At 35.9% G+C, this 26,789-nt stretch overlaps 1 protein-coding gene across 1 annotated transcript in view; it reads right to left on the reverse strand.

Annotated features, from left to right (window-relative positions):
- Positions 1-15,980, reverse strand: part of enpp1 (ectonucleotide pyrophosphatase/phosphodiesterase 1) — a gene marked incomplete at its 5' end in the record, with an annotated part of 381,118 nt that extends 365,138 nt beyond the window's left edge. The window contains 6 exons of the mRNA XM_032584724.1: positions 777-856; positions 934-1,031; positions 2,206-2,263; positions 8,995-9,084; positions 11,059-11,131; positions 15,672-15,980. Coding sequence (XP_032440615.1) covers positions 777-856; positions 934-1,031; positions 2,206-2,263; positions 8,995-9,084; positions 11,059-11,131; positions 15,672-15,980 — 708 coding nt within the window. The remainder of the gene's footprint in view (positions 1-776; positions 857-933; positions 1,032-2,205; positions 2,264-8,994; positions 9,085-11,058; positions 11,132-15,671) is intronic.
- Between the last annotated feature and the right edge of the window lie 10,809 nt (positions 15,981-26,789).

Genomic DNA, 26,789 nt, shown 5'->3' on the forward strand with positions numbered 1-26,789 from the left:
AAGGATACAAAAGGAAACCTTTGTTTCACGTTAATCAGATTAAACGTAATTGTTGTCCAGGACATGTTGCTTTCAAAGTCGACAAACTTTTTAAATGTAATAATATTTTAACAAGGTGTTACATTATTTGAATGAGTACATAAAGTAATGATGACTAAATTAAACTCATGACAAACTGAAACACTTAAAGCACATGTGCCAAACTCAAGGCCCGGGGGCCAAATCTGGCCCGCTGGCGCTTTTTATGTGGCCATTTAGACTCCAAATTACATCTTTAAATCCCTCTAGCTTTTCACAAATCTGCAAAATTTATGCAAAATTCACACAAAATCAACAGATCTCCAATTTTTTTTTATTTTACTGCAAATTTTTCTCAAAATTGGTCAAAAACATTGAGTATAAGTGACTGCTGCCTCGGCCTTACTTGATGGTATAATCCGTGATCAGCATGGCGATTAATAAAAGGTCACACTCAACATCATACATTAGCACAAATATAGTAAAAAATCCTTACAAATAGTTTTAAATTAGCACCACAAAATCAGATTTTGTTGGCAAAAAAAAAAAGAAAATCACAAAATTCTGAGCAACGTGAAAAGATGTTCAATATAATTGAATTTAAAATACACTTATTGAATGCTGAAACAAACAACTATTTATTGATATTTTAACAATTTAATGGGTGTTATCAATACATCCTGGTACAGGCCCTTTAAGAACATTCAGATTTTTTTATACAGCCCAAAATGAAAATGGGTCTGACACCACTGACTTACAGTAACGATGGAGTAGTGGTTGGGGAAAGTCTTTGTGGGATAAACAGGCCTCATGTAAGATGTTGTTGCTCCATCCTTTCCTGCAGAACAAAAACTGCTTGTAACACCAAGAGAAAGATCTTGGAGAGCTGAGGTGGCGACCGCTTTTTTGACTTACGCAGCTTGTTGATGACGGGCAGCCGACTCTTGTGATCTTTCAGGTACTCTGCTCGGAAACCGTCCAAGGACACGAGGAGAAGAGGAGGCTTGGAAAAACTGGGCAAAGGAAAAAGCTCACTTATTTAATTTGCTTGTCTTGCTTCCATGTACATTTAGCATGAAACGGTATGAGGAAAGAGGTGTGTAAACTCTCCAGGGTCGCCTAATTGCTATAAGCAGCTATTTCTGGATGCTAACCAGCAAGACCAGTGATAAAAAAAACCAATGGTGTGAAAACAGGGCCATTATATTACTGATAAAATATTTTGCAATTGAAGGAGCCGAACCTGACCCATAGATGGAAACATGTTTTGACAACCTTCACATTCAGCTTGTATTGCTCTTTTGCAACCTGAGTACAGAAAACACTGCTTGAAATGCTCAGGATGTGAACAAATTAATAGAAATTAATTCATGAAGAAACGTCTCTGCAAGTACACAAAATGACTATTTCCTTAGTGTACAAATACTCGATTTCAATATACAAAAGTGTGGTTTGCATCTGAATGAATGCACACAATGAAATCATACTCAGGGTCAAGTAAAAAAATAAAACACAGACCACATTTATGCGATTTCTATTTTAAAACAAAAGTTTAGGTCATTTTGAGCAACAGGTTTAATTCTCCATTGCAAGATGAGTCTGTCTAGTTTACTCTATGTTTGTGTGTGGCTTCATCTCATGCAAACACACGCCGACACTCCTCACAAGCACATGCCTGATTACTCAAAGTCATTAACCCAGTTTCCATAGCGACAACTACTATTACCCAATATAATGACACCGTTGGGGAAACAAAGCAAATTGAGATTTTGGGTTGGCTACACTTCTCTTAAAACACAAAAAGGAACAAACTAAACTCCCTAAGTATTAGAAAATGTCACCATTTAAAATTTAAACACCATTTTATTACCATCTTCCAACAAAGGGCTTTTTACAACAGCAATTGACACAGCTGAATAACTTTTTTTAGCAACATACCACACTGAAAAAACAAGCCAGATGATCCAACTAGTTAATTTCTTACAAGTAATCAAACTAAGTTGATCAAAGTAGATATATTAAGTTTAAGTTATCATGTTAACTTAAACATAAATAAAGCTAGTTTGACAAATTTGATTCCACGAAACATTTTAATATTTTTTTTTTTAAAAGTTGGAATCCCATTCTCTTTTTTCAGTACATAAAGAAATATATCCCTCAAAAGAGGGTCATCTGCAGCTTCATTACCCATGTGGACACTTAGCCTCTCCGATCTCCTGTGAGAATTTTTTCCAGAGACTTCCTCCTGTTGAGAAAGAAAAACACCATCAGTAAAAATGTTGTGTTAATTGTGATTTATATTTTTCACTGTCAACCTCAATGCCAGGCCACAAACACTTATAGATTATGGGATTTAAATAAAAAATAATAATGAGATGATGAAGTTATTTTTTTTAAATACAACTTTAAATTTAAGCACATTTTTCAACATCCAAATAATCCAACATTAAGAATGAACACTAGTGCAGAATCAGCAATATTATTCTTTTCAGCACAATTTTCCCTTGATCATTACAAGTCATACTCTTGTAAATAACACTCTAGAAATATTAGTTTTTAATAAAATTGTTGATGCCCCTTTTTCCAAGAAGGTCTTTTAATGAAATTAGAGAATATAGAGAGACAGAGTTTTACACAAATCCTAATAAAAGTGAGGTTTGCCAAGTATTGTGTGTCTTGCATCATTAAGATATTCAAATTAGTAATTGTCTAAACTTTTTCAGATAACAGTTTGCCATGAAAAACCTTACAAAAGGCTGATTCCCTGGACAGTAAAGCCCGCAGAACACTGAAACCTCTCTAGCAAAAAAAAGGTGTTTTTTAATATTGGTTTCAAAGTAATAGTTGAGTTATGTGACTGCCTTTTCCCATTCACATGAAAAAGATATCTGGACTTAGAGGCACACAGAGGACACTGTGTTCTTCCAGTAAAGCTAGGGAAGTATTTCCAGTCAATCGTGCTTCTTTTTATCTGAATATATGTTGAGCAAAAAGAGACTTAACAAGAAGAGAAAGGAAAAGAATCAGGCCAGATTCTGCTTACAGATAATAAAAAAACATCAGAAGTTTCTTCAAGAACTAATTCCAGTAAATGGATGTTTTATCTCTAATTACTAAAATAATATAACTATAAACTCTTGTACACGACGTTTATATATCCTTTTAAATATTATTTATCCTTCACTGATCCACAAAAGACATCTTGTTTTCATTTAATAATTACATAACACAAACAAACTTTTTAACCCACTTTACAGGAAGAAGATGTCATTGAAATAGTTGAACTGGTGGACATGCTATGTTCCAGTTTACACAAACACTCGCAATCTACTCTGAAACCTTCATTAATTTATAGCTTGTCAAAATGGCGGACATCCAGGAAGCTGAACAATGCAGCTTAGGTCCCAGGTTTGGACAAACCTACTTCACAATAAATGGATTAGGGTGTGTAAGCTTTTGTCTTTCTCTCTCAGTTAAACAACTTTTTAGAAGGAATATCGTGAAGAATTATTGCTGTTTATAGTGTTTCCTTGTTATTAGATTCACATTGATGTCAACAAATGGCTGTGGTCAATTAAATCCCACTTTGAGTTTATTGGCTGTTTTAGTGAGAGCCCAAGGAATGAAGTCACAGACATAAAACCCAAACTATACTGGTGAAACACCAGAAGGGGAATCCACTTTTCTGACAGTATCTGCAGGTTAGTCATATGAAGCAGTTTCTCAACATCATGCAGTGGCTACTTTTCCACTCAGAGGTTAAAATAACTTTTTATTAAAATTTAAAGTGATTCAGAAAAAAAAATGCTAATGATCCTTTTGAGGTCTAAATGCTGGAGTTTGATCAAACACTCTTGTTAAATACTAAGTATTAAAAATACATTTTATTTTGGTTAGGTCTTTGTGATGTCATTCCTCAATATTAATATTTTAAGCATTACTCAGTAGTGGCTCTAATCTGCTCTCACTTCGTCTGTTTGATGTTCACATCTGCTTTCAGCTTACAGATGTTAACATTTCTTTGTTCCCATTGCTCCCTGTCTATAAAAGTAACCCATGGTTTCCTTTTATCCCTGCAAGATTCTAGTTGTTGTTGTTTTTGCATCAAAAGTTGGGCGTTTTCTATCCTGCAGCTACTTTAGTTTTGGTCACTTTGTAATTCTAATAAAATGTATAAATTTTCTACTGCTACTCATATTGAATCAACCCTAACAGTTCTGACCTGCATTTTTCAACATTTCTAGTTTTGCTGAGTTGGGAACCTGAGATTCTTTCTTATAGCAGACAATCAGGAACCTCTGTGAATACATCTGCCAGATTCTAACGGGTATATTTTTAGTACTTTAAATGATATTCCATCATTCTAACAAACTGTGCCAAACTATTTTTATGAACTGAACAGTGATCTGTGAGGTTTCACAATATAACTCAGCTTAAACCTTCTCTGGAAACTTATCCTTGACCTATTGCTTTGCTTTCAGGATTCTGTTTCTTCACTCATATGTCCTGATGAACCTCTTTAAGTCATTCACAGAACATCTGTTGTTATACTGAGATGCAGAGGGACTCTGTTGACTTCTAAGATATATTGTTGTATTTTGTTTTTATTAAGGAAGCAAAATATGTGCACACCATGCTTTTCTTTTTGTTTGCATATCATTTGAAAAACTATTCTATTGCACTTCAAAAACATGTAAAACTGTGTTGGTTTATGTAAATAAAAATATAAGGGTCTGTAATTATAATGTGAAAAATGTGCAAAAGTTTTAAAGGTATAAATATCTTTGCAAAGCACTGTACGGCCAAATTCAATAAATTGGAACATATATTCTGACGAGACTTGCAAGTCAGATTAAAGGTAGCTTTTTAAATTAAAAATAAACATATCAAGTCCACATTTCTGTTCTTAAAAATATTTTTGTCTATTAAATGTTGTGTTTTTATCAGTTATCATCATGATTAAGATAAAAAAATGTGTTTAAACATAAGTTTTTGTGTAATTAATCTACAAATGTATTTTACTTGTGTGTTTTCATTTACCAAAAATCAAACCTGTATGAAATTTTGTCACTGTTCATGAAATCTAAGAAGGAAGATCGTTCCCACAGCCAGACAGGAAATTCTAGGCCTGTTCCCTCACAGTTTTCGAACAACTAATACATTTGTCAAGTGCTTTGCTGACAGGACATGGAACAGAAGAGTCTTATCATGCTGGTGAGAAGGCCCCTTCTCACCGCCTCGAGGTCAGCGTTGTGGTTTGGAGCGAACATAGGGATGCAGTGTCTCAAGTGATCTTTAAATCCACTAGAAAATCCATGCTCAGCATTTTACACAACACACAGACTCCATCTGTAGAGAAGGCTCTGACTATTTTTCATGTCTTCTGTTTCCAAAATCTACATCCAGAAAGAAGTGTAAATGTAAAACGTAGAACACGGCATGTAAACAAGAGTCTGCGTGTGGAAAATCCAATACTATTCTTTCCATATGGCTTTCAAGTTAGTGGGGCAGGAAAAACAAGGGGAAAAACTTTCACAGCAGAGGGAACACCCCACCCTAGAGGACTGCAGCCCACACTCACCGCTACTGCCCCAGAAAAGCAGGAGGGATGTTTTGGCGTGCCAGTGTGCAATGAAAAGTACATTGGTGCCATGGCCCACGTTCAACCAGTGAGAGACTACGCTTCCGCAAAACATTCCTCTTTCACGAAAACGTGGTTACAGCAGGTTTAGTGTAAGACGATACAAAAAAGCAACGCTGCTCAGGGGTTAATTTGAGACTGTCCAAGAGCGTTAACATTCACATCTAGCTTCTCAGTAACCCGACCCACCTTCTTCCCTAACATGTTGTGAGTTTCCTCAGGGTCCAATGTGGATCTTTTTCAAGAATAACTTTTCGTGCTTTCTTTCTCATAAATCTCACAGCAACTTTGATGCAACAAAATGCCATTGTGGACAAATACAGTATCACCATTGTACTCAACAGAACCTGAATGCAGATTTCTCCAAAGATAAAGTGATCAATGGCGTCATGCAATCAGTGGAAACGGATTCGAATCACAGTTGTCAACATTTAAACCCATGACTTAAGAAATGGAAAATCAGAAACATGTAGCTACCTGCACACAGAATGTTAACAGAAGAAACAATGAGCAACAAAGACCGGTACAGAAACCTGAAACTACACAGAATCCTGGCATTAATATAAACACAAAGAAGCTGACATAATTAACCCTTTATGTGGTCAGCAATCTGTTTTGTGTTCACATTCTTCTTAATCCACCAAACTATGATAAGTGAAGCATATTGCTAATTTTCCTGGTGTAAAGGGCTCAGCACAGAGTCGCTTAAAGCGCAGATGGAAAGCATTAACAGAGATTTGCTTTGCCCATGCAAGAGTTTTATTAAAGGGGCAGTATATATGTTTTCCAGCCACATAGAATAATTTTGTAGCATAATCAAGTCAATATGTCACCTTCAGTTGTTATAAAATGCTATGTATATCAAATATGACTTAAGAAATTCCACTATGTAATTTCGCACCTTGAAATTCTGTCTCTTTGAAAAGTCCTGCTCTTTCTGACACTCCGTCTTAAGGAAATCATCACAACATCGCTCCTCTATTAACCCTCTAGCAACATTTTTTACCAGCATTGCACTGAGAAGTACCGTATATCATATAACAAGCTCAGCACATGCATAGTTGGAAACAGGTGTTTGCTAATTGCTGCTTGCTAGTCTGAAGGAACTGTTGCAGGGTTTCCAAGTTAAGTGGAAACTTGAAAACTGCAGCTCAGAGGCGGAGCTGAACCCATCTGTTTTGCACAGTTGAATGGTTGCTATGGAGATTAAAGGATTTCTCAAACATGCATGAAAGAATCAAAGCAAAACTCTAGGTGAGTTTTTGATGACAGAATAACATTATGACATACATAATACTGCCCTACTAAAAATTGTGCTGTGTACCTTTTTACTAAAAGTTCTACACAGAGTAGTCCATAAGACAAAACAAAAAAAGAAATCGCTAAGTATTTAAAGCCTTTTCTTAAAGCAACCTCTTTCCCCACATCAATGCACAATTAGATTTAAGTTTGAGCCACTCAGAGCTTTCACAAAGCACTTTGGAAGAATCAGCTTTAACTTTACCTTATGTGTTGACCCAGTTTCACCCACACCATGATGCTGTCACCACCATGCTTCACAGTTGGCATTTATATTTAAAATGGAATGGACACTTCCTTTGTATTAACTGCTTGGTTAGTAGTTTAGTATGCGCTCTCACCTGTGAGATTTTATATAAACAAGTGTGTTTGCATCCAAATCAGGGTCAATCAACTGAATCTACCACAGTTAGATCTAGTAAATTTGTGGAAACATTCGAAGGATGGTCAGATGAAAACAGGAAGCACCTGATCTTAATTTGGAATGTTTGGGCAAAGAATCTGAATAGTTATATGCAAGTAATTCATCATTTTATTTGAGAAATTTCCTCTGTCATTATGGCATACAGTGAACAGAAATGTGAGAAATTAAGTCATGTTGGAATTAAGTTTAGGTTAGAAGTACTCGATTGCAATAAGGTTGTTGTTGGCATCAAACTAAAAAGAGAAAAAAATATATATTCCTGATTGGAAATCCCCAAACCATTCCTTTAAGTAGCTGCTTCTGCCTTTGAAAAGTTTACCACAGAACAATTGACAATAATTAGTGCCAAACATTTTTTTCAGTTTAAGTTCCTCACTGATTCTGCTGAAATGCAGTTATCTGGATTATAAGTATTTCTGGGTACTGATATGAATCATTATTTCCAAATGCATCCATTTCTGCAAAACTCAGAAAATGGAAATATCACTTTGTGTTTGGGATGTTTTGCTAAATTCTCCTGTACCAGATTGTGGGAGTGTTGAAATGGTCTGAAACACAAACATCTTGGACAAGAGAGAGGAAGTCAGAGATAAACAGTTAGTGATAAAAGAAAGTGTAATGACTTGAAAACAAACATGAAGAGGCACTTACTTAAATTAGTTTACACAACTACAAAAAAAATGGACAATTGGCAGTTTTGTCAATGCAACTGATCGTATGAGATTTAAAAATAAAGCATGTCAGTTAAAGTATATTTTCCTAAACTTTGATTTTTAGGTAGCTATTGCATGTGATTCAAGGGTTTCTGAGCTGACTGACTTGAGTGGATCATGTGTACAGTTTGGAAGTGGGTCATGCTGCATGGTGGCCCTAATGTATCTCTTTTTCCTCACAGTCAGAAGCCTTGTCTGTTTATTTTGGATGTTTTCCTCGTGCATGTGTGGATTTTGTCCCGTCGCTTTGGCCTTCTTTCACATGGCAACGAGAGGAACGTAACTGTCAACACTGAATTTGCTTTTTTCTCTCTCTTGTCACTGTGTTCATGTTGTACCCTGCCTGTCACCCAACAAATCCATCTATCAACTCCTCAAACATGAATAAAAAATTGTGTTATGATAATACAAATTATTTTTATATAACTCTATGAATGCATGGTACAGCATGCTTATCAACATTAATGACCACTATATCAATAAACTATCAAGGATCACATATTTAAAAAAAATATGTTTAGTGCCTTTATATCTAGTATACTTTACATATAGTGCTTTTAGAATTTCATTTTCCTCAGTAATTAAAATAAACAGAAATGCTTTTTTTTTATCTGAGAAGAGTCAGGATACTCTACCCAGTTACTCTCTTTTGGTTTAATCAACAATGCAACATTGCTAAACGATGACACTCCAGCTCTATTCTTCACAGTTAGTATGATGCTTTTTCCTGGAACGGTTGTTTGATAAAACATACTACCCGTTTTTTCCAATCATAATCATGATTTTTTTTTTTAATTAATAATATTTTATAATGATTGTTTGAATCTCTGTCAGAGAAATCCCCAGTGACTTGCTGCAGAGATGCTAACTGGCATGTCAGTGAACACAGTGTAGCTCACCTTCTTCACTGTGATAGCGAGGAGGAGAAGTTACGCTGGTATGGGGAGGTAGAGCAGCTGGTGACTCATATTCACCTGTTGTAAAGTGTGCTAAAAGGTACATGGACAAGTCAAATATATGAATATCTTGTTAAATATTTCCTTTCACTGATTAAATGTTAGTGAAAAGGAGGCTAACAGTAGCCTTAGCTAAGCCAAAAGGTTAGGAATAACACTACAGTCTACTCACTTCTCTTGGAGGAAAAGTGGGTTATAAACTGATACCCTTTATTTTGGTTTTTTCGTTATCTATTTACTCATAACTTTCTTGAAAATGTGATATTACTATTTTTTCTAGGCACCAGGCTTATTACCACTGTCGTTCATATCTTCTACTGAACACGTCACCCACTGCTACCAACTCTTCAGCAAGGAAAATCGCTATTGGCTGTCCTAAAAGTCACTAGATGACATCATTACCTAATTTGCATATTTGGTCATGCGTGATCTGGACACTAAATGATAGAAATATCTACTTTGGCAAGCTAAAAGTGTTTAAAAATTTTCATTTAGAACTACAAATACATTTTATGAAATTATTTATGAATTAATTACTCATTAAATAAATATGATATTATCACATGATGATGTCATCATGTGTCTCAGATATGATATGTGCACTTTTAATTGTTTTAGGTGAGAATAAATACAGTGGTACTGTATTTCCATCATGTCAGAAATTGCATTTTTATTGCCTATTGTAGGGAATTTTAAAACCTATTTTCTTTAGGTTCTATAGTTATAGATATATCTCTTGCTTTCCCTATTATCAAAATTAAGAGTGCATATCTATTTTTTTAGATATGACTTACAAACACACAGGGCGTGACAGGGAGTCTATACTGTCATGATAAAAAGTCATGACTGTATAGAAACAAAACATTGCCTAATACTGAGGTTTTGGGAGGCAATAACAAAGTGTTCACAAGTGACACATTTGTATGAAGCATTGCAGAGTACTACTGACACTGTTCCAGAAAACTAAACGGGTTCATTAACTTGCTCATTATGTCCTGATGGTCAACAATACTGAAAGTAGCAATAAGATCCAACACTTTGAGAACAGTAAGCCTACCACAATCTACGGTCATCCTTAAATTATTTAGCATTTCTGATTTGCTGTTCCTGAGATGGATTTAAGCTAAGGCTTTTCTGAGCCACTTGAAACATAGCATTTGTTTAAAGATTGTTTAACTGGAACAGGTTGCCAAGCAAAGGATGATTACCAATGAAGCTTTAACAGTAGCAACGTTCTTATGAACACTAACAAATGCCATTTGCATGCATATGCATTTCCACTCCCTAGAACAGGGGTGTCAAACAAATTTTTGTTTTTAGCCAAATCAAGATCACAAATGCTCTTAAAGGGCCGGTTGTGCCAGAATGTATTAATAAAACCTTTTCACAAACTGTAAAAATATCAATGAATTCTTAAAATTAAATAATATTATTGAACAGATGTTCAGTTCCTCCAGGATTTTGTGATTCTTTTTATTTTTTGCAATAAAAATCAAAGAATTTGTTGTACTAATTTGGAAATATTTGGAAATATTTGCGCTTATGCATGACAATAAATGTGACTTTTTATTACACGCTGTATAGATCCTGGACTATAATCTGACATTAATCAAGGCTGAGGGAGATGTTTAGTACAAGTAAAAACATTTTTTGGCAATTTTAGAAAAAAATTGCAATAAACTCCCAATTATTAGTGCAAAAAACTGCAGGGATTTGTTGATTTTGCGTGAATTTCCTCGATAATTCTCAAGAAACTGGAGGGACTGATTGACATGATTTGGCAGTAAACAGATAAAAACTGCATTGATTTGGTTTAAGACATAATATTTAAGCACACTTATTGTTTAATCTGGAAGAGGGCCACATAAAAAGTTATTAAGGGCCAGATTTTAGCCTACGGATCTTGAGTTTGACACATGTACCCTAGAAAATATATCCTCAAAAAAATAATGCTTTATAATCAACAGTGTAAAAAGTCAGAAAACTGGATGTCTTTGTGAAACTTACCCATGCTCTTAGAGCCATTTTTCAGTGAAATCGCCACAGTCACAATGACGATCAGTAAGCACAGCAGTGCAACCTGAATGAAGACAACAAGTTGCTGTTTAAGTCACCAGAGTATGTCTTGGAAAATAAAACTTTCATTTATTTACTGGGAAGAATTAACTGATAATGAAGATTTCTGAGCAGGTGTTATACTTATGGAATTGATAACAGAGTTTTCAGTGAAGGTGTTTTTTCTTCTCTTTCCAACTGAAACTCCTTTGAACAGGTTTTGATTTACGGACAGAGGTACCAATTAACCAGAGATGGGAGAAACTGAGAGAAACTCCCTACAGGAGAGAGATTATCAGTCACATACTTATCAGTACGTGACTGATAAGACATAAAAGGAGAATTGTATGTTTTAAGTTTCACTTATCTCTTGCTTTTCTTTTTTCACACGCTGATCTCTGATAGTTACTCTAATTTTCTAAATAAAATATCTAAAGACAAATGCGCATTTCTCTGACTGATTCAGTGTTTGGCTCACTCCCGAAAACAAGAAAGACTTTTCCTAAACAAGCACATGATTCATTAAGAAGCACAAACAAAAATAACTTTACAGGCTTCAAAATCAAAACCCTGAAACAGTGACTGACTCTCTTACTTTTGCTATATTTGGTTGTCTTACTTTTAATTATTTTTGGTAAACTTGACGGCTACGGTTTTAAAAGTTTTACCATAACTCCTCCTAGGAAATTTTTTGTTATTGGGGCCAAAAAGCTAAAGTTTTTGCCAACCATAAAAATAACTGGAATTGAAAATGTCATTATCTATTCAGCAAAAATAAAGAAAACTGTTTCAAATAAATAACTAAAACCACAAAACTGAGTTGACATTCAGTCCTGTGATTGTTACATTGTTCAACTTTATTTTCTGAGGCTTGCTAACTGCGTCCCAGAATTAATCTTCATGTGTCAAAATGAGTGAACCAAGTGCTGCTGAGGTTTTATCTGCTGAGGGACGGCAGCTCTGGAGGGTGAGGGGTTTGTAATTAAATGGGCGTTTCAAAGAAAACACCCTGTTTATGGAGAGATGGGGGCGTTCTGCCTTGTCTCACTGGCAGCAACGCCTAAAACAGACCCTCAGTGGTTCTTGTGGTTGTTTACTTACCCTGCAGTCTGAGACTGCTTGGCATCTTCTGTGTAGCCAGAATTAAATATTGTTTGTGAGAAGTTATATTTTGCTTTTTAACTTTGACCATCGTGCTATCACTTTGCAGGAAGTATTATTTTAAATCACAACACAAGGTGCAGTTTGCAGGAGTGGGACTAAAAACATAAAGTTATTTAAATTAAACATAGTTAAAGGTTATTATAGCCATTACTTTGATTACTAAGATGACCACCACATATTTACCACTTCTGCAGAAAAAAACGCTAGTTTGTGGTTATTTCTTTTCTTTTACAAGTTAAGCAACAACCCCCCGCTCCCAAAATAAAAAAACAACATATTTCAAACTCATACTTCTTCACAGTTAGTGTGCTGCAAGGCTGTCAGCTTTCAAAAAGCAGGATTGGTGGGATTATCAACCACAAGAAATCCTTTTAGTGTGATTCACACTTACAAATGTGGCATTCCTAGACAGTTATGATAACATGTTATGTGTATTTGGTGTCTGGTCGTTTTTCTTTTCTTTTTTATGGAGACGTGAGCAGACAGGGTGCCTTGATTTGCTTTTGTGGGAGTATAAAATGTAAGCAGTGTCTTTGTGGGAAGTAAAAGTACAGTTTGTCTCATTCACACCTACAAGTTTGACTCTAAGTGGTACTTTTCTGCTTCAGTTCATCAAAATTCTTCAGTTTAAGATGTTATTGTAAAATAAACCCTAGATTGCCAAGTTAGAGTGATGTCTGAAGTCTACTTTGAAAGTGAACGTTACAGAATGAAAAACCTAGACTAAGGGATCCCTTGTCTGCCAGTGTTGAACTAATTTTCCTCAAGTTGAGGTAAAGGCTTGAAGGAAAATTCCAGATACTCCTTTTCAAAGAGTAAAATTGTTATTGGTCCAAATACATGCATTGTCATGGAACTTTGCACTGTCTAGACTCTGGTTACAGTGCTAAGCAGACATCTGGAGTTTCTGTGGTTCGAAGGAAAATAACTCAGTCAGAAGGAAATAATTTAGGAATATGCGTAAACAAATTAGTTCCATTGATAATTTATGCATGAGGTGGATTTTGGAATAAAAAAAAAATATATTTACTTACGTATCTGTATGATTTAACTACAGAAAAATAACATAAAAAAACAACTTCAAGCTGTCTTTTTTTCACTTAAAGTTTTCAGTCATTTGCTTTTTGCATTTTAAAAAAACCTATCGCAGATTTTTGGCTCTACTTGGACTGGGCGTGGTTAGTCTGTTTGCTTATTAATAAAGGAGGCTATTTTGAGAAACCTTTGACTGTGGGAGTAAAAGGCCCTTTCAGGGCGATACAAAATAACATGGGTACTCTCACCCAGGTTTAAAATGGCACAGGAAGTGTGACACATACTTGGGTCTGATACCATAAGCAGCATTTATAATGTCCACATACACACACACACAAAGTGCACAGTATGTGTTTGACTAAATAACAGTATGGCATTTTTTCACACTGGGATCTAAAACTTTGGTCTAAGATGTTGTTTTATGTAACAGTTGCATGATTTGCAGATTAATAAGTTCTTTAAAGTGTGATTTTGTGACTCTGAGTTACAAAAGAAAAAAACAGTGCACCACGTTGCTGGCAGATGTAGTTTTGAACCCAATAGAGAATTAAGACATCATGTATTCATGCTCATTTCTACATAAGCCACAAAATGCCTTGGGAAAGTCATGATGTGTTGTCATGCTAAAGCCACACAGCTCACTTAATTCTGGGTAGATTTAAATAAACCAAAACAAAATAGTGCATAACTAGGAGGTGGAAGAGAAAGAGACATACTTTTCAGTTTATTTTCCCCAAAAAATATCTGAAAAGTGTGGTGTGCATTTGTACTTAGCTCCCTGAGTCGAAAGCTGTTTGTAGAACCAACATTTTCTGTATTTACAGACAAGTGTTTTAATGTGTTTCTACCAGTTTGACAAATATATAGATTACAATGTGTCTTTCCTTCTTTCAAAATATCTCAAGACAAATCAGACTGGATGAGCAATATCTGTAAGCATTCATTTTCAAGACTTTTTATAGGTTTTCAATTGGATAAAGGTTTGGACTTTGACTGGACCATTCCAGTATAAGAGTATACTTTGATCTAAACCACTGCATAAGAACATTTTGGTTCTCCAGGATTGTCCCTTACTTAGCTCCATCCATCCTGCCTCCCTTGTCCTGTTATAGAGAAGCATGCCCACAGCATGATATGACTACCACCATGTTTCACTGTGGGCACGGTGTGTTCATAATAGACATGGTCTGCAGGCAAGCCAAAATGTTTGATTTTAGTGTGACCAACGCATTTCTAGACATATAGTTGACATATAGTTTTATAATCCCACTCTGCTTTAAACTTCTCTACAACTTGATCTCGGAATTGTCTGCTGTGTTTGTGGCCTTCATGAAGCTGCTTGTTCCCCGTTGTTCTCTAACAAACATCTGAAGCCTTCACAGAACAGCTGTATTTATACTGACTTTAAGTTACTCACAGGAGGATTCCCTTTTCTAATTATACGACTTCTGTAGTTCATTGGGTGCACTGGTATTTATTTATGGGCATCAGGGAAAAGAGGACAGAAAACTGAAGTAAAACACATCACAGCCAATAGATTTTAATTTGTGAAAAAGTACTGAAAATGTTTTGTTGCGTTGCTACTTCATGATGACCTTTTTGGCCCATCACATACAATCCCATTAATGTGTGAAAATTCAAAGGATCTGAATGCCCTAAAATTAGCCTGATTAAAAATGTGATTCAAAGAACATTTTGTTTAATGACTCATTGACAGCCTGTAAAAAGGTAGATTTTAGCTTTGAAGAATTTAATGAACTGGAAAACAGCATTTTTCAAGGACAATTGGCAGAAAAAAACATGAATAAACTACAAATAGAACAACTTAATTTCTCCGTCAATACCCAGAGTGAGTCAAATGTTTTGCTCATGACTTTCCAATTGACCTAAACTGTGCTGTGAGGTCTGGTTCTGCTTTCCACAGAAACAACTGGAGGACACCTGCGGGTCATTTCCTGGCCTCTGTCTCTTTGCACTGAAGTGAAAACAGTTAGTTTCCACATTAGTCTCTGGTACCACTGACAGTCTCAGCTGTGACAGCTGTGGATTAATGACGGGCAAAGCAAACAGGGTGAAAATGTTGACATGAAGCTGTGGTTTTTGTATTTTATGGAGATTTCGCTGCAGTGCAAAAGAAAGTTGTAGCAACTTAACACTGACTAACTAATAAAACAATTGCAAAAAGTCTAAATTGAATCTGAGCTTGCATTTTTTTCAAAGAAGGCATTACAACTTTAAAATCTAGTTATTGCACTCTAGAAAACGTGATATTGAGTTTCTTCATTTTAGTTGTGAGTAATTGACGTGATGCCAGCTTAAAAGTTTTTTTTTTTGTTTGTTTGTTTTTTTTTAGCTCCAACACATACCCCAATAATGATTTTACAGCAGTGATTCCGCTTCTTCCTCCGCTCTGCGCTGATCCTCTGGCTCTCCAGCTCGGACGTCCCGAATAAAGACGCTGCCTGCTCCGGTTGCCGCTCCTCTCCTTTGGTCCCCTCCATGCCGCTGAGTGCACTAACGTCCTGACAGTTTTCAAGGCGGGAATGAGATGCAGTTAGGAGTTTTTCACGACAATGAAGCAGGATATGAACCCTCTGCTCCGGAGTGCACAAAGGACCGCCTTTTTGACGTATTCTTGTGCGGTAACCCAGCAGGCGAACACATGTTGCAGGGTGTCACATAGACGTGTGTCTGACGTGAGAGAGCCGCACTACTTTTGCTCTCTTGCTTGATATAGCAACACTTTGAGCAAAGGCTGTCAACTTGCAAAATTAACGATTAGCTTAAGACGTCACAGCAACATGTAATATTATGCTAAGAAAAATCGTTTGTTTTTTAAATAATTGTCATAGGTATCAGAATGGTGTTTTGAAAATTAAATCTTTGATTAGGCAAAACATTACCTGAAGATGGCAAATTAAAGTCGTTGGAAAGAAAATGAGGCAAATGCTGCAGATGTCGCCATCCGGTGGTCAACATAGATATTGCAGACAAGTGCTTAGTGCTTCAAGCTGTAGCTGATTGTTTTTGATGTCTGTAACTAAGGTATTACTTGACATAATTTATTTCCCTTATTTATTTCTAATCAGAATAATCATTTTAATTACATTTCTAAAAATTTAAAAGATATTTTTTTGATTTTTTTAAAAATGGAATTTCTCAATACTGTTGAAACTGTTATTAAAATGTCCAAACTTGTTGGAAAAGCCCACAGGTTGTGGGGTGTAACAGTTTATTGTAGTGACCGCAAGATGGCGGTGTTGTAACATTTGTAATATCCAGCACCAATAATGTTTACGTCAATAAAAGCTGTACTATATTATAATACTAATCAAACTTCAATATACTTCGCCTCTGCGAGATCATCTGTGTCCTGTGAAGTGTTAATAGAAGCCACATGTTACTGGTACCTCTGACCTCTGACCTCTGTCTTGTTTTTACCCTTTTTAAGCTTAGAGTTCAGTCCTGCTGCTCTTTGTTTATCTTTGTGTCTGATAGCAAGAAAAACAGTGTCTGAGTATGTTTAAGTTTGAAGAGGGACTTTGTGTTTACATTCTAGGTTTGGATACATATGAATGTCAGAGTGTATGTTGTTACAGTATATGTGTCAATCCATAAAAACTATATCACAAAGTTAGGAGCAACATAAAACTGCAGAGTGGTGTCAACAGATGCTGAGGCATGGGTTGAGCAGAGATAACCACATTTTTAGAGAGTCATCGACTACAGACCTCCAAATGTCATGTGACCTTCAGATTAGGTCAAGAACAGTACATGGAGATATTCATGAGGTGAGTTTCCATGGCCGAGCAAATGCATGAAAGTTGTAAATCCACAAATGAATTGAAAGTGTTGGATGTAATCATGTCACTGGACTCCAGAGGACTGGAAACATGTTCTCTGGAGAGACAAATCACGCATTTCTGTTTGACAATTCAATAAATTGGTAGAATGACCAAAGATTTCCATAAACACCAAAGATTATAAATGAGATGTCACTCAAATTCATATGTGTGTGTGTGTGGGCGTGTGTTCGTGGGTGTGTGTGTGTGTGTGTGTGTGAAAGCAGACAAGCAAATGCTTCTGGCAATGGTGTCTGTGTATAATGTTTCTGAAAAAAGACAAATTCTTGTTAACAGCAACATCCCTTACGTTGATTTTGGGATAAACTTTATCATAAATCTGAAAGTGTTTCTGCAGCAACCCCTGTATGAAGGGAGCAGCAGGAATCACAATTTAGAGAGCATGAAGTGACAGTGTGGGACATATTGTATCTGACAGCAGTGCACCCACAGTTCTCATATAAATGAGCTTGTGGAAGCGTGCTTGCAGCTGCAAAGCTTCCCAGCTCACTATAAAATTCTGCCACAAAAACCAACTCTGTTGAGTTCAGTCCAACCTTATGTCCCTCTTCTTATTTGTTTCAGTATGTCACTTAATTTAGCTATTCTTTCTCAGCTTTGTAGATATGCTGAAATTGATAAAAATGACACATGTTGCTTTTAGGGTTTAAAGCTGCTCATTTTCTCTGCAACTGCAGGAAAATATTGTGTTTTGTATAAGATACAGAGTAGTTTTATTATCAATTTTTGAGAACTGAGATTTTGTTTTGAGAAAACATGTTGATTTTCATGCACAACGAGTGAAAACAAGACAACTGTTAAATTGGTAACAAGTGTGACTCATTCACAGACATTCATTAGAAGGACGAGTGCTCAAGAAGGACGAGCAGTCACGAAGGAAGACAGATTCTGAGGGAAAGAACCAGTACCAAAGGAGGTTTGTCTGGTCACAGTGGCAGCTGCTGGTCATGCTGATGCTAACCACTCATTTCCTCCCATTCAACTGAGACACGTTTTCTGCTGTCGTAAAAAGTAACTCGTAACAGTGACTGCAGGAGTCGAGTTCATTTAAAAAAAATTAGATTTATTGTATTTTTTCAGCATTTCAGCACAGAATTTTTTTGCCAGATCTTTGTTGTATTCAGTATTACTACATACAAAAGTGTATGCTCTCATTGTCGGTGCATGTTTAATGCCAATAAAACTGTGCACACATAAGTCAAGTGCAGGTTAAACCATCACTGTCTATGCTGCCTAGCTACGCTCAACTCAGAAAACATGAAGAAACCACAAATAACAGATGAAACTGCAAATTTCTGGAGAACATCCAGGAAACCTTAATAAACAGAGAAACTGCAGCTTCTTACTGAAACTTAGAGGACTGTCAAACTTATTAGATCCCTGCAGCTCAAATAAGGTGCACATTTTAGGCAGAGAGATGTATATATCTGCTTACAGAATTGTTCATGTTTTGCTATTTTTGTCATGACAGATAAGCCGAGTAAATAAAAAGATATAATTTGTAAACAGAATAATTTAAACCAACCTGACCCTTTGTGAAAAGTAGTTGCCCCTTAAGCCAACAACAGGTTGAATCAACTTTGAGAGTCCTGGCTTTTAACTGGCAATGAGTCTCGAATTGTGACTCACTGTTCTTTTATTTTCAAAATTGTTTTAATTCAGACATTATGAAGTTTTAAGTTAAAGTCCAGAGCTTGATTAAGCTACATCAAAACCTTCATTTAGCATATTATTCATTTATTTGGTTTCAGGTGGAGTTGCTGGTGTGTTTTGGGTCACCAGTACTTTGGAGAAACATCTTGTTAATCAACCAGCTGCTAAAATATAATAACTTTTGATCCCATGTTGAAGGTATGCAATGTCAACCTCACAATTAATTATTATTGAAAGAAAATTGTCTTATTTATATCCACTGTATGGTTGTGCACACACAGATTTGCAAGTAGCAAATTAGAGATTATGACTTTGGTGTATCCTCTTTATGGATATCAACAGAACAACAGCAACTGTATACCAGAGGTACTAATACCTATGTGGTTGTATTAAAGAAAAAAACTTGGAAGGGACTTGAGGATTACCAAGAGGTAAGGGAAAAGTATCTAGCAAACTTTGGTAAAGTAGCAAGGAGAAGAGTCAGATTACAGCAATCACTGGGGGACAATCTGGCATCAGTTAAGAAACTCTCTGGTCTTCTTTTGGTGTGTCTTGATGAATTACAGGTAAGCACACAGTACAGCTGAGACAGATGGTGTAGTAGGATGAATTAAGCCTGCACTCAATGAGTTATCATGCCCATCGTATGATCTATTGCCAACAGGGGATCAGGATAGAGGTTCTGTCACCTATCTCCTTATAATCACTGAGGAGTTTGCATTTCCTGATGTTTTTTTGTCATTAGCTGCTTACTTTGCTGCATCCACAGCTCTCAGCGAAGAGAACTATAGCGACCAGATGTGCAGAAGCTAGCGTCCTGTAGTGAGAGTTAAATATTAGAAATCAGAGACATGAGACAAGAATAGCCGGCTAAGAAACTCAAAACATCACTTTTAAGCACCTGTTTTGAAATGTAAAATGTTATTGGATGTTTTTATTTGTCATCAGTCAGAAAAAGTTGTAATGAGAAATTATTACTTGTCATTTGCTCTTAAAGATTGTAGCAAAATCAATTAGGAATTAAGCACATTTTTCTTTTACTGTGAAAAAAATAAAAGATTAACAGTAAAAGTGGTCAGATTCAGGAAACTTTTAACATTCTCATTATTGTTGTCTGATAAGATACAAAAACATTTCCCTAAAATGTTTACATCAATGAGTTGTAAGCAGGAAAACATGATTTGAAATGGCAAAAATGTGTTTTTCTGATTGCACAGTCATTTTTCCACTCTAAAAACAACCCATTAGCGCAATAACCATTTAGTTTTCAGTAATAAGCAAGTGACGAAATTTCATTACACTGCATTTAAAAGTGACTGTCACTAATATGACTAATCGCCTACAATAAATTTAGCATTCTAATTGTTGTTCACATTCATTCCTGGCTTTCAGATTTATGCATGATTTATAAAAATAACCCCGGTGTTCCTCACGTCATCGATCCACTCTGAGCTAAATCAGTAACTAAAAGCCTGCGTCTAACCTTTTTCACTTTGGTTCTAAAAAGAGACATGCTGTCAGTGTTTATTGTAGAACTATGGGTGGAAAATTAGGGTCCGTGATAATTAATCATCATCAAGATGCCAAAACATACTTTTATGAATTTACATCAAATGTGTGCATAGTCATAGTGCAAAGGATGAAATTATGGGAGAGCATGCGTAACTGTATGTTTAAAAAAGCACTTCTTTGGAAGAAGAGACATTTATAAACCACAAGTGTAAAATATTCTGTAGTCAATACGAATGGTGTAGATGAATTCAGTCATGTTTTGACCAATCTATTTGACTCCCAATTTAAAAAGTCAAAGGTTAAAGTATGAAACTTGAAAATCAATACTGGATCATGCACTATTTTGGGATAAAACTAGTCTAACACATGAAGATGGATTGTTTTTACCTTCTCTAGTGTGGAAAATCAACCAAGATTGTATTTCCATATACCAATATTTTTCTGTTTTTGTACACAAAAAGCGCAGGTTTAATTTAATACGTCATGTTTGGTGACAATATGACTGGTGGGAGGCTAACAACATTGATTTAGATGTAACTTAAGAAAACCTTTTCTCTTAAATAATGCAAAATATTCTTTATCTTCACACACTATGAGATCATGCTTGACTCAGACGCAAACTCTGTGGGAAAATTTAACCAGAACAAAATGTCCAAAGGTCTGCAGCTCAGGGGTGGAGGTATTAAACTCACAACTTTTAACCAGTCAAGCTTTTTATTTTCTGAATATTGCAAACATGTGATTTCCCCCACAATAATCTTCATCCGGCAGGGCAGCACAGGTGTGGAGCGCTCACTGGGGCGTTGTGGCTATAATAAACAGGTTCAGCTCTAATTGGAGGGATGTTTTAGAATAATTAGCAAATGACAGCAGGGGCCATGGCAGGAGTAACGGTGGCAGAGCAAATGATGGGAAAAAGAGTCTAATTGAATGTCAGCGGGAAGCTACAGGCCATGTTGATCTGCATGTAATGAGATGTGGGCAGCTGAAGGGCACCCCTCCCAAGATGCTTTCAGGAAATATGGAGGAGACAGGGGGTGGAAACCAGGAGTAGGACAGCTCCTGTCTGCATGGCATTGCCCTTAATGATGTCCTCAGTGTTATGTAATATGTTCTCCAGTGAAGTTAAGTTAGCTTCATGCACACACAGCGCTCCAAGCAACTTCTACAGTTACAGCTGCGGAGCTAGATTTATTACATCTGTGTGTGTTTACAGTAGATGCACATGCATAGAGCATGACAGCAGTAATTAGATGTTATTTTGTCACTGTTAAGTTAATAAATTGGGGCTTTTAATGACAATACAGCATACAACTGCAGAGGGTTTTATAAACAAGAAGTGGGTGTACAAGTTTGAATATAAGGCAGTTTTATTTTTTAAATCCAAACAGGATTTAAGATGGAGCTCAGAAATGTTGAGAATGAGGACAAACAGAGTGGATTCTTCAACCACTAACCCCCTTTGGGTAAAATTCTCATCAGAACTGGAAACGTTTATTTAAGCTTGGTGGAAAACACTTTCATTCATCTGACCCAAAACACAACCTCAGATAAAATATGCTTGCAAATATGTACAGGCAGTGGAAGGTTTTGGATCATCATATCCATCAGACTTTAACTAGACCAATCCGAAAGCTTCATTTTTAGAGACATTTAGAAGTGGGCTTGCCAGGGTGTCTTGGATTTCATTCTAAAAAGAAAAAAACAATCATTCAACAATTATAGCAAGTTTTCTCTATGCTAAATCAGAGGCATCACCATATCATCACACTACCACCACCTTTATTTGACCATATTAGCATAATGCTAATGTTTATGCTAGCTGCAATGAAAAACACACCATCCTTAAGAGTTGTACTTTTGTCATCTTAAGTCAACAAAATCTATTTCCATGTGTTCTAGGGATTAAGATGTGATGCAGGTCTTTTTATGTTCATGGTCAACAGAATGTTTTGACAAAATATATTCAATTGATTTATTGATTCTGTAGGCCTGCCAGTAATCAGACCGGGTGCAGGTGGTGAAACTAAACAAAACATGTAGCTAGTCACTGTTACGTCATGATTTAACAATTGCTCACATAGAAGCAAATCAACTTTCTTTCCAATATAAAAGGGGTATTATGTAGAATCAACATTTTTGAACATTCCTGGAGTGTTGTTTTGGTTCATGACTGTTTGACAATACTTTAATCTTCTGTGGCAGCCTTTCGACTGAAAAGTTATTTGATGCTCTGAAACAGCTACATGTGAGAAAACAGCGAGAACAGAAGGAAGCTGTAAGAGGGCTCATAACACAGCACTATGTCTGATAACCAGGATCTGATATAACAAAATGTTGATGCACTATAACCACTGAAATGCATCAAAAAGTCTGGACCAGCTGTTACAGGAAGTGGTGCCTTAACTTACTAGACTTGCAAACAGGTAAAAACCCATTACATAAACTCATTTGCAGTTTTGTATGGCAGCCTGGTGAACCATTTATGAGTTGAAACACTTAGTGTTTTAACTCATAAACGTCCAGCTAAGTGCTCTTTCTCATCATCTTGCTTGTACCTCGGTGTCTTTGCACATCATAAATCGAAATTTTAAAGAGTAGGTCAACAACCCAAAGGCCTGTTTAGGTAAGGTGAAACTTACAAGTGAATTACTGTTTACACATCCAGTGCAAAGGCACTGTAATAATATTGAGTTACTTGGTTTATACTAATGACAACCTGCATCTCTGCCCTGGAGTTTACTTCATAAATATATTTTTAGTTTTCAGTTTGCGTTTTGTTGCAAGGCAATATTTTGTTGCTGGTTTGCAACAGAATGCTGCATTCCATCGTAGAGAAATATAGAGACACAGCGCAATTAATGGCAATTTAAAGAGACAAACTTAACTAATGGCCATGTGTTTGGATGGGGAAAGAAGGAGAACATGCAATCTCCATGCAGTAATACACCAGGCTTGGATTTGGACCCACAACCTTCTTGTTGCTGCACCACTGTTGGTGCAAAATGTTGATATTTTGCATGAAATCAAGGTTAAATGCCCCTATTCTTGTGTCTGCAAGGTGTCAAAATGTGAGAAAGTTTGGGAGGTATGAATATTTTAGCAGTGAGGTTTGCATCAATGTTTCTAATCTTGTGTGTTCACTAATGGGTAACCAATATGAAATCTGTCTGCAGACGAGGCTTTGCCTTTTCGGAATCACAGTAATGAGGGCCCAGCCTTGATGCCATGCTCACAGTTCATGCCAGAGGTCAGAAGCTGCCACTGGACAATTTTGTTTAATGGGTCTGTAGCTGCAGGAAGAGCTGTGACTCACAAGGACATAATGGAGATTTTGCAGTAAAGAAAACACTGGTTACCCTGCAGCTGGATGCCTGCAGGACAACAGGGAATCAACAGCTGAGACTCATATTGGAAAATGACCAAGATGTAATGATTATCAATAACGAAACAGAAAACCATGTTAGAAATGCTCCTCGTTTCTGTGTGTCAGCTTTACGACTTAATTGGTATGCCTGGTTGCAATTTAGTTTGCAATTGTAATAATTATATGAGACTGAAAACTTTAGTGCATATGTTATACTTTTAAAAAAGATTGAAACAAACATCACCAGTACTGGAACCAAAAATCTTAGTTTGCTGTTGGTCAGAGAAAATAAAGAAACAATATGACAAGAACAAGCTAAAACTATGTTAGCTTTTAACTTGTTCTATAAAGTCTAAGAGATTATTTCATGCATGACACTGACATGATTGGAGGGTGTCTATCAGGAGATATTAAACAAATAAGAGGCTTTTTTGTAAATTCAGAATGAATTTTTTTTTCCATTCAGTTTTCTTGAACACTGAGGGCTCATAAAGCTTCTCTTGCTATTTCCTCTTTTCCATTGTCAAACCTCTCCTCATTCTGAATAATGACATCACTACTCCAATGACCGGAAAGCCTTATGGCTACTCCCTTAATCTCATTTCATCATTCTGTGTGTGTTCGATTGTTTTGAATGGATCAGACGTAAAAAGCTTAATGGTTCAGCAGAGAAGTAAAAAAGTTCATAATTTTGCACGTTAAACTAAAGTTTTCAATCTAATACATGTGATGGCCTAAAAGGCAATTTATTATATCATTAGGCTTTTTTTTTTATTTCTTTTGAATTGCTTTTTTTCTGATAGGCCAAATTCTGAATTAAAGTGTTATGGATTAATTGATGCATTGATCGACTGAGGCTTTCAGCACTCCAATTTATGAAGGGAGGATTTATGCAGGCTCAGTCACAGCTGACTTGATTGACCTGTTTATTGAAAGTAGAGCTATTTCTGTCCCAGCTCAAAGGGAGGAATTTAAGATTAGCCAAGATTTATTAGTCAGTAACAGGTTGGCACATGCATAGGTTAAATTTGAGGGTTGCTTTAAGTTGAAAATGTACTTTTATGTACTTTTAAATGTATTTTGTAAGTAAAGAAATAATCATAAAATATTATTTTGCTTGTTTACGTATCATAACCAGAGATGTTTCTATTAATATTTGGGAATAAACCCCCCCCAAAATAAAAATAAGCACTCAAATGCAATAACATATGAACATAACTGCCTTCAAAGCATCCTCAACAAATCGTAGCTTCATCTCGCTCTGACGCACAACGCATTAGGGAAGCATTTACTGGAAACCAGTGACTCCAAAGGTCATCAAACTTGACCACGGTCAATATTTCACTTGACATTTGTCTTTTTGCATCATGATGATCCATTTCCTTTTTCCTTTTCAACATAAAACAAACCCGACTCTGTTCTTTGAATCTACAAACTTTACTGCTTTCAGAGTTGACTTCCCTGAAATAAGAAGAACCGAGGTTTGATAGCAAACAACTCAGTTTTTCTCAGAGCTAAAATTAACAACTGCATTCTTTAGAAACTTTGAACTGACTCATGTTGGCAGCATCAATCTAAGTTTGAACCAGATTCATTTTAATACCATAAAACATTCTTGTGATGCACACCAATGACTGAAATTAGGGAGTTTGAAAGCCACAGTGACTTTGATGATTTATGTCACTGGTCTGCCAAACAGAGCCGTCGTGGTACATATAGTCCCTCGGGGATTAAAATGTTTCTACAAAAAACTTTTAATGTGAACAGGTTTCACAAGAATTTTCTGGTAAAACCTGATAGACTTAAAAGGCTAATATTGTGTTTTTTAGTATTTAAACTTAAATCAATGTTTTTGCTATATTCTTAATAACTCAATAATAACTGTGGAGTTATAAAATGAACACCAGTAAAGGAAGTTGTGGCAAAAGGTGGAGAGGAAACTAACTGTACTGGGGGCTCTCTTTAACTTTATGATGTCTTGAAACAGTATTCATACATTTTGATTATTTTTACATTTCTGTCATGTTAAGAACAGAGTTCAATGTGTGTGTGTGAGAGTTTTTTTAGTATTATTTTTTTATGATAGACTAACAAAAATCCTTCATGATTAAGAAGTGGAAGGAAAAGGGTCTCGTTTTACACATTTTAAACAAACTCATGTATTTGGTAAACATATGAATAAATATGGAATCCTGCTGTAGTCAGAAAGTACCAAATAAAAGCCAGTGTGACCTAAAAAAGTTAAGTTATTGGTTGCGCATTCCAGCAATCTGGCCCTTACAAATGTTATAAAGGTTTCAACCAAAAAAATAACTGTTTACCTGCATTTGCAAATTTATTAGCATTTTTGTTAATAAAAAATGCTAATACTGATAAAAAAGTTGTATTAGTTTCTTATTTCCATTTCTTTATTTACGTACATCTGGTTCAGTGGCTCCATCTATTGGTGGAAAAGTATGAAAAGCGAAATAGCTGCTTCAAACCAAGTTTGAGATTGCAAGACTGGAAAATTATTTTTCACAGGCGCTCTCCATCCAGTCCAACTGAGCCTGAGCGTCAGTGTCAGTCTCTAAAGCTGGTAGAGACATATCCCATAAAACTTGTAGGTGTATTGACAGATAGAAGTACAGTTTTGATCTTTAAAATATTTAGTGATATGGGTTAAATTCAGAGGCACACCACACTTTAAGAATTTAGTGCGGTTTTTGTGTGTGTTTTAAATAGTTTCCCGTTAAAAATTATACTTTTCTGTAAAATCAGAAGAAAATATATTGTGTTTGTACTGTCAAAAAAACACAAAAAAAGTTAAAGTAATTCAAATAGTTTGCCAAACAATATACATTTTGGTAAAACAAACAAACAAAAAAATCCTAAATGAAAACTTTGATTAAACTTTTGAAAGCCTGAATGAAAAAATATTACAATAACAACACATAGAAATCCTCTATTAACATTGGAAAACTAGGAAACACTAAAGGGAGGGTGGGGGTTTTTCATGAAGAGGGGAGGGTTCGGGTGGAGGAGGTGTGTTTGGGGGGAGTGGTGCTGAATGAACAGCTCCTCTTCATCATAAAACAAGCAGAGGGCTC

The sequence above is a fragment of the Xiphophorus hellerii genome, chromosome 15, assembly GCF_003331165.1.
Source record: "Xiphophorus hellerii strain 12219 chromosome 15, Xiphophorus_hellerii-4.1, whole genome shotgun sequence".
Classification (NCBI taxonomy): Eukaryota; Metazoa; Chordata; class Actinopteri; order Cyprinodontiformes; family Poeciliidae; genus Xiphophorus; species Xiphophorus hellerii.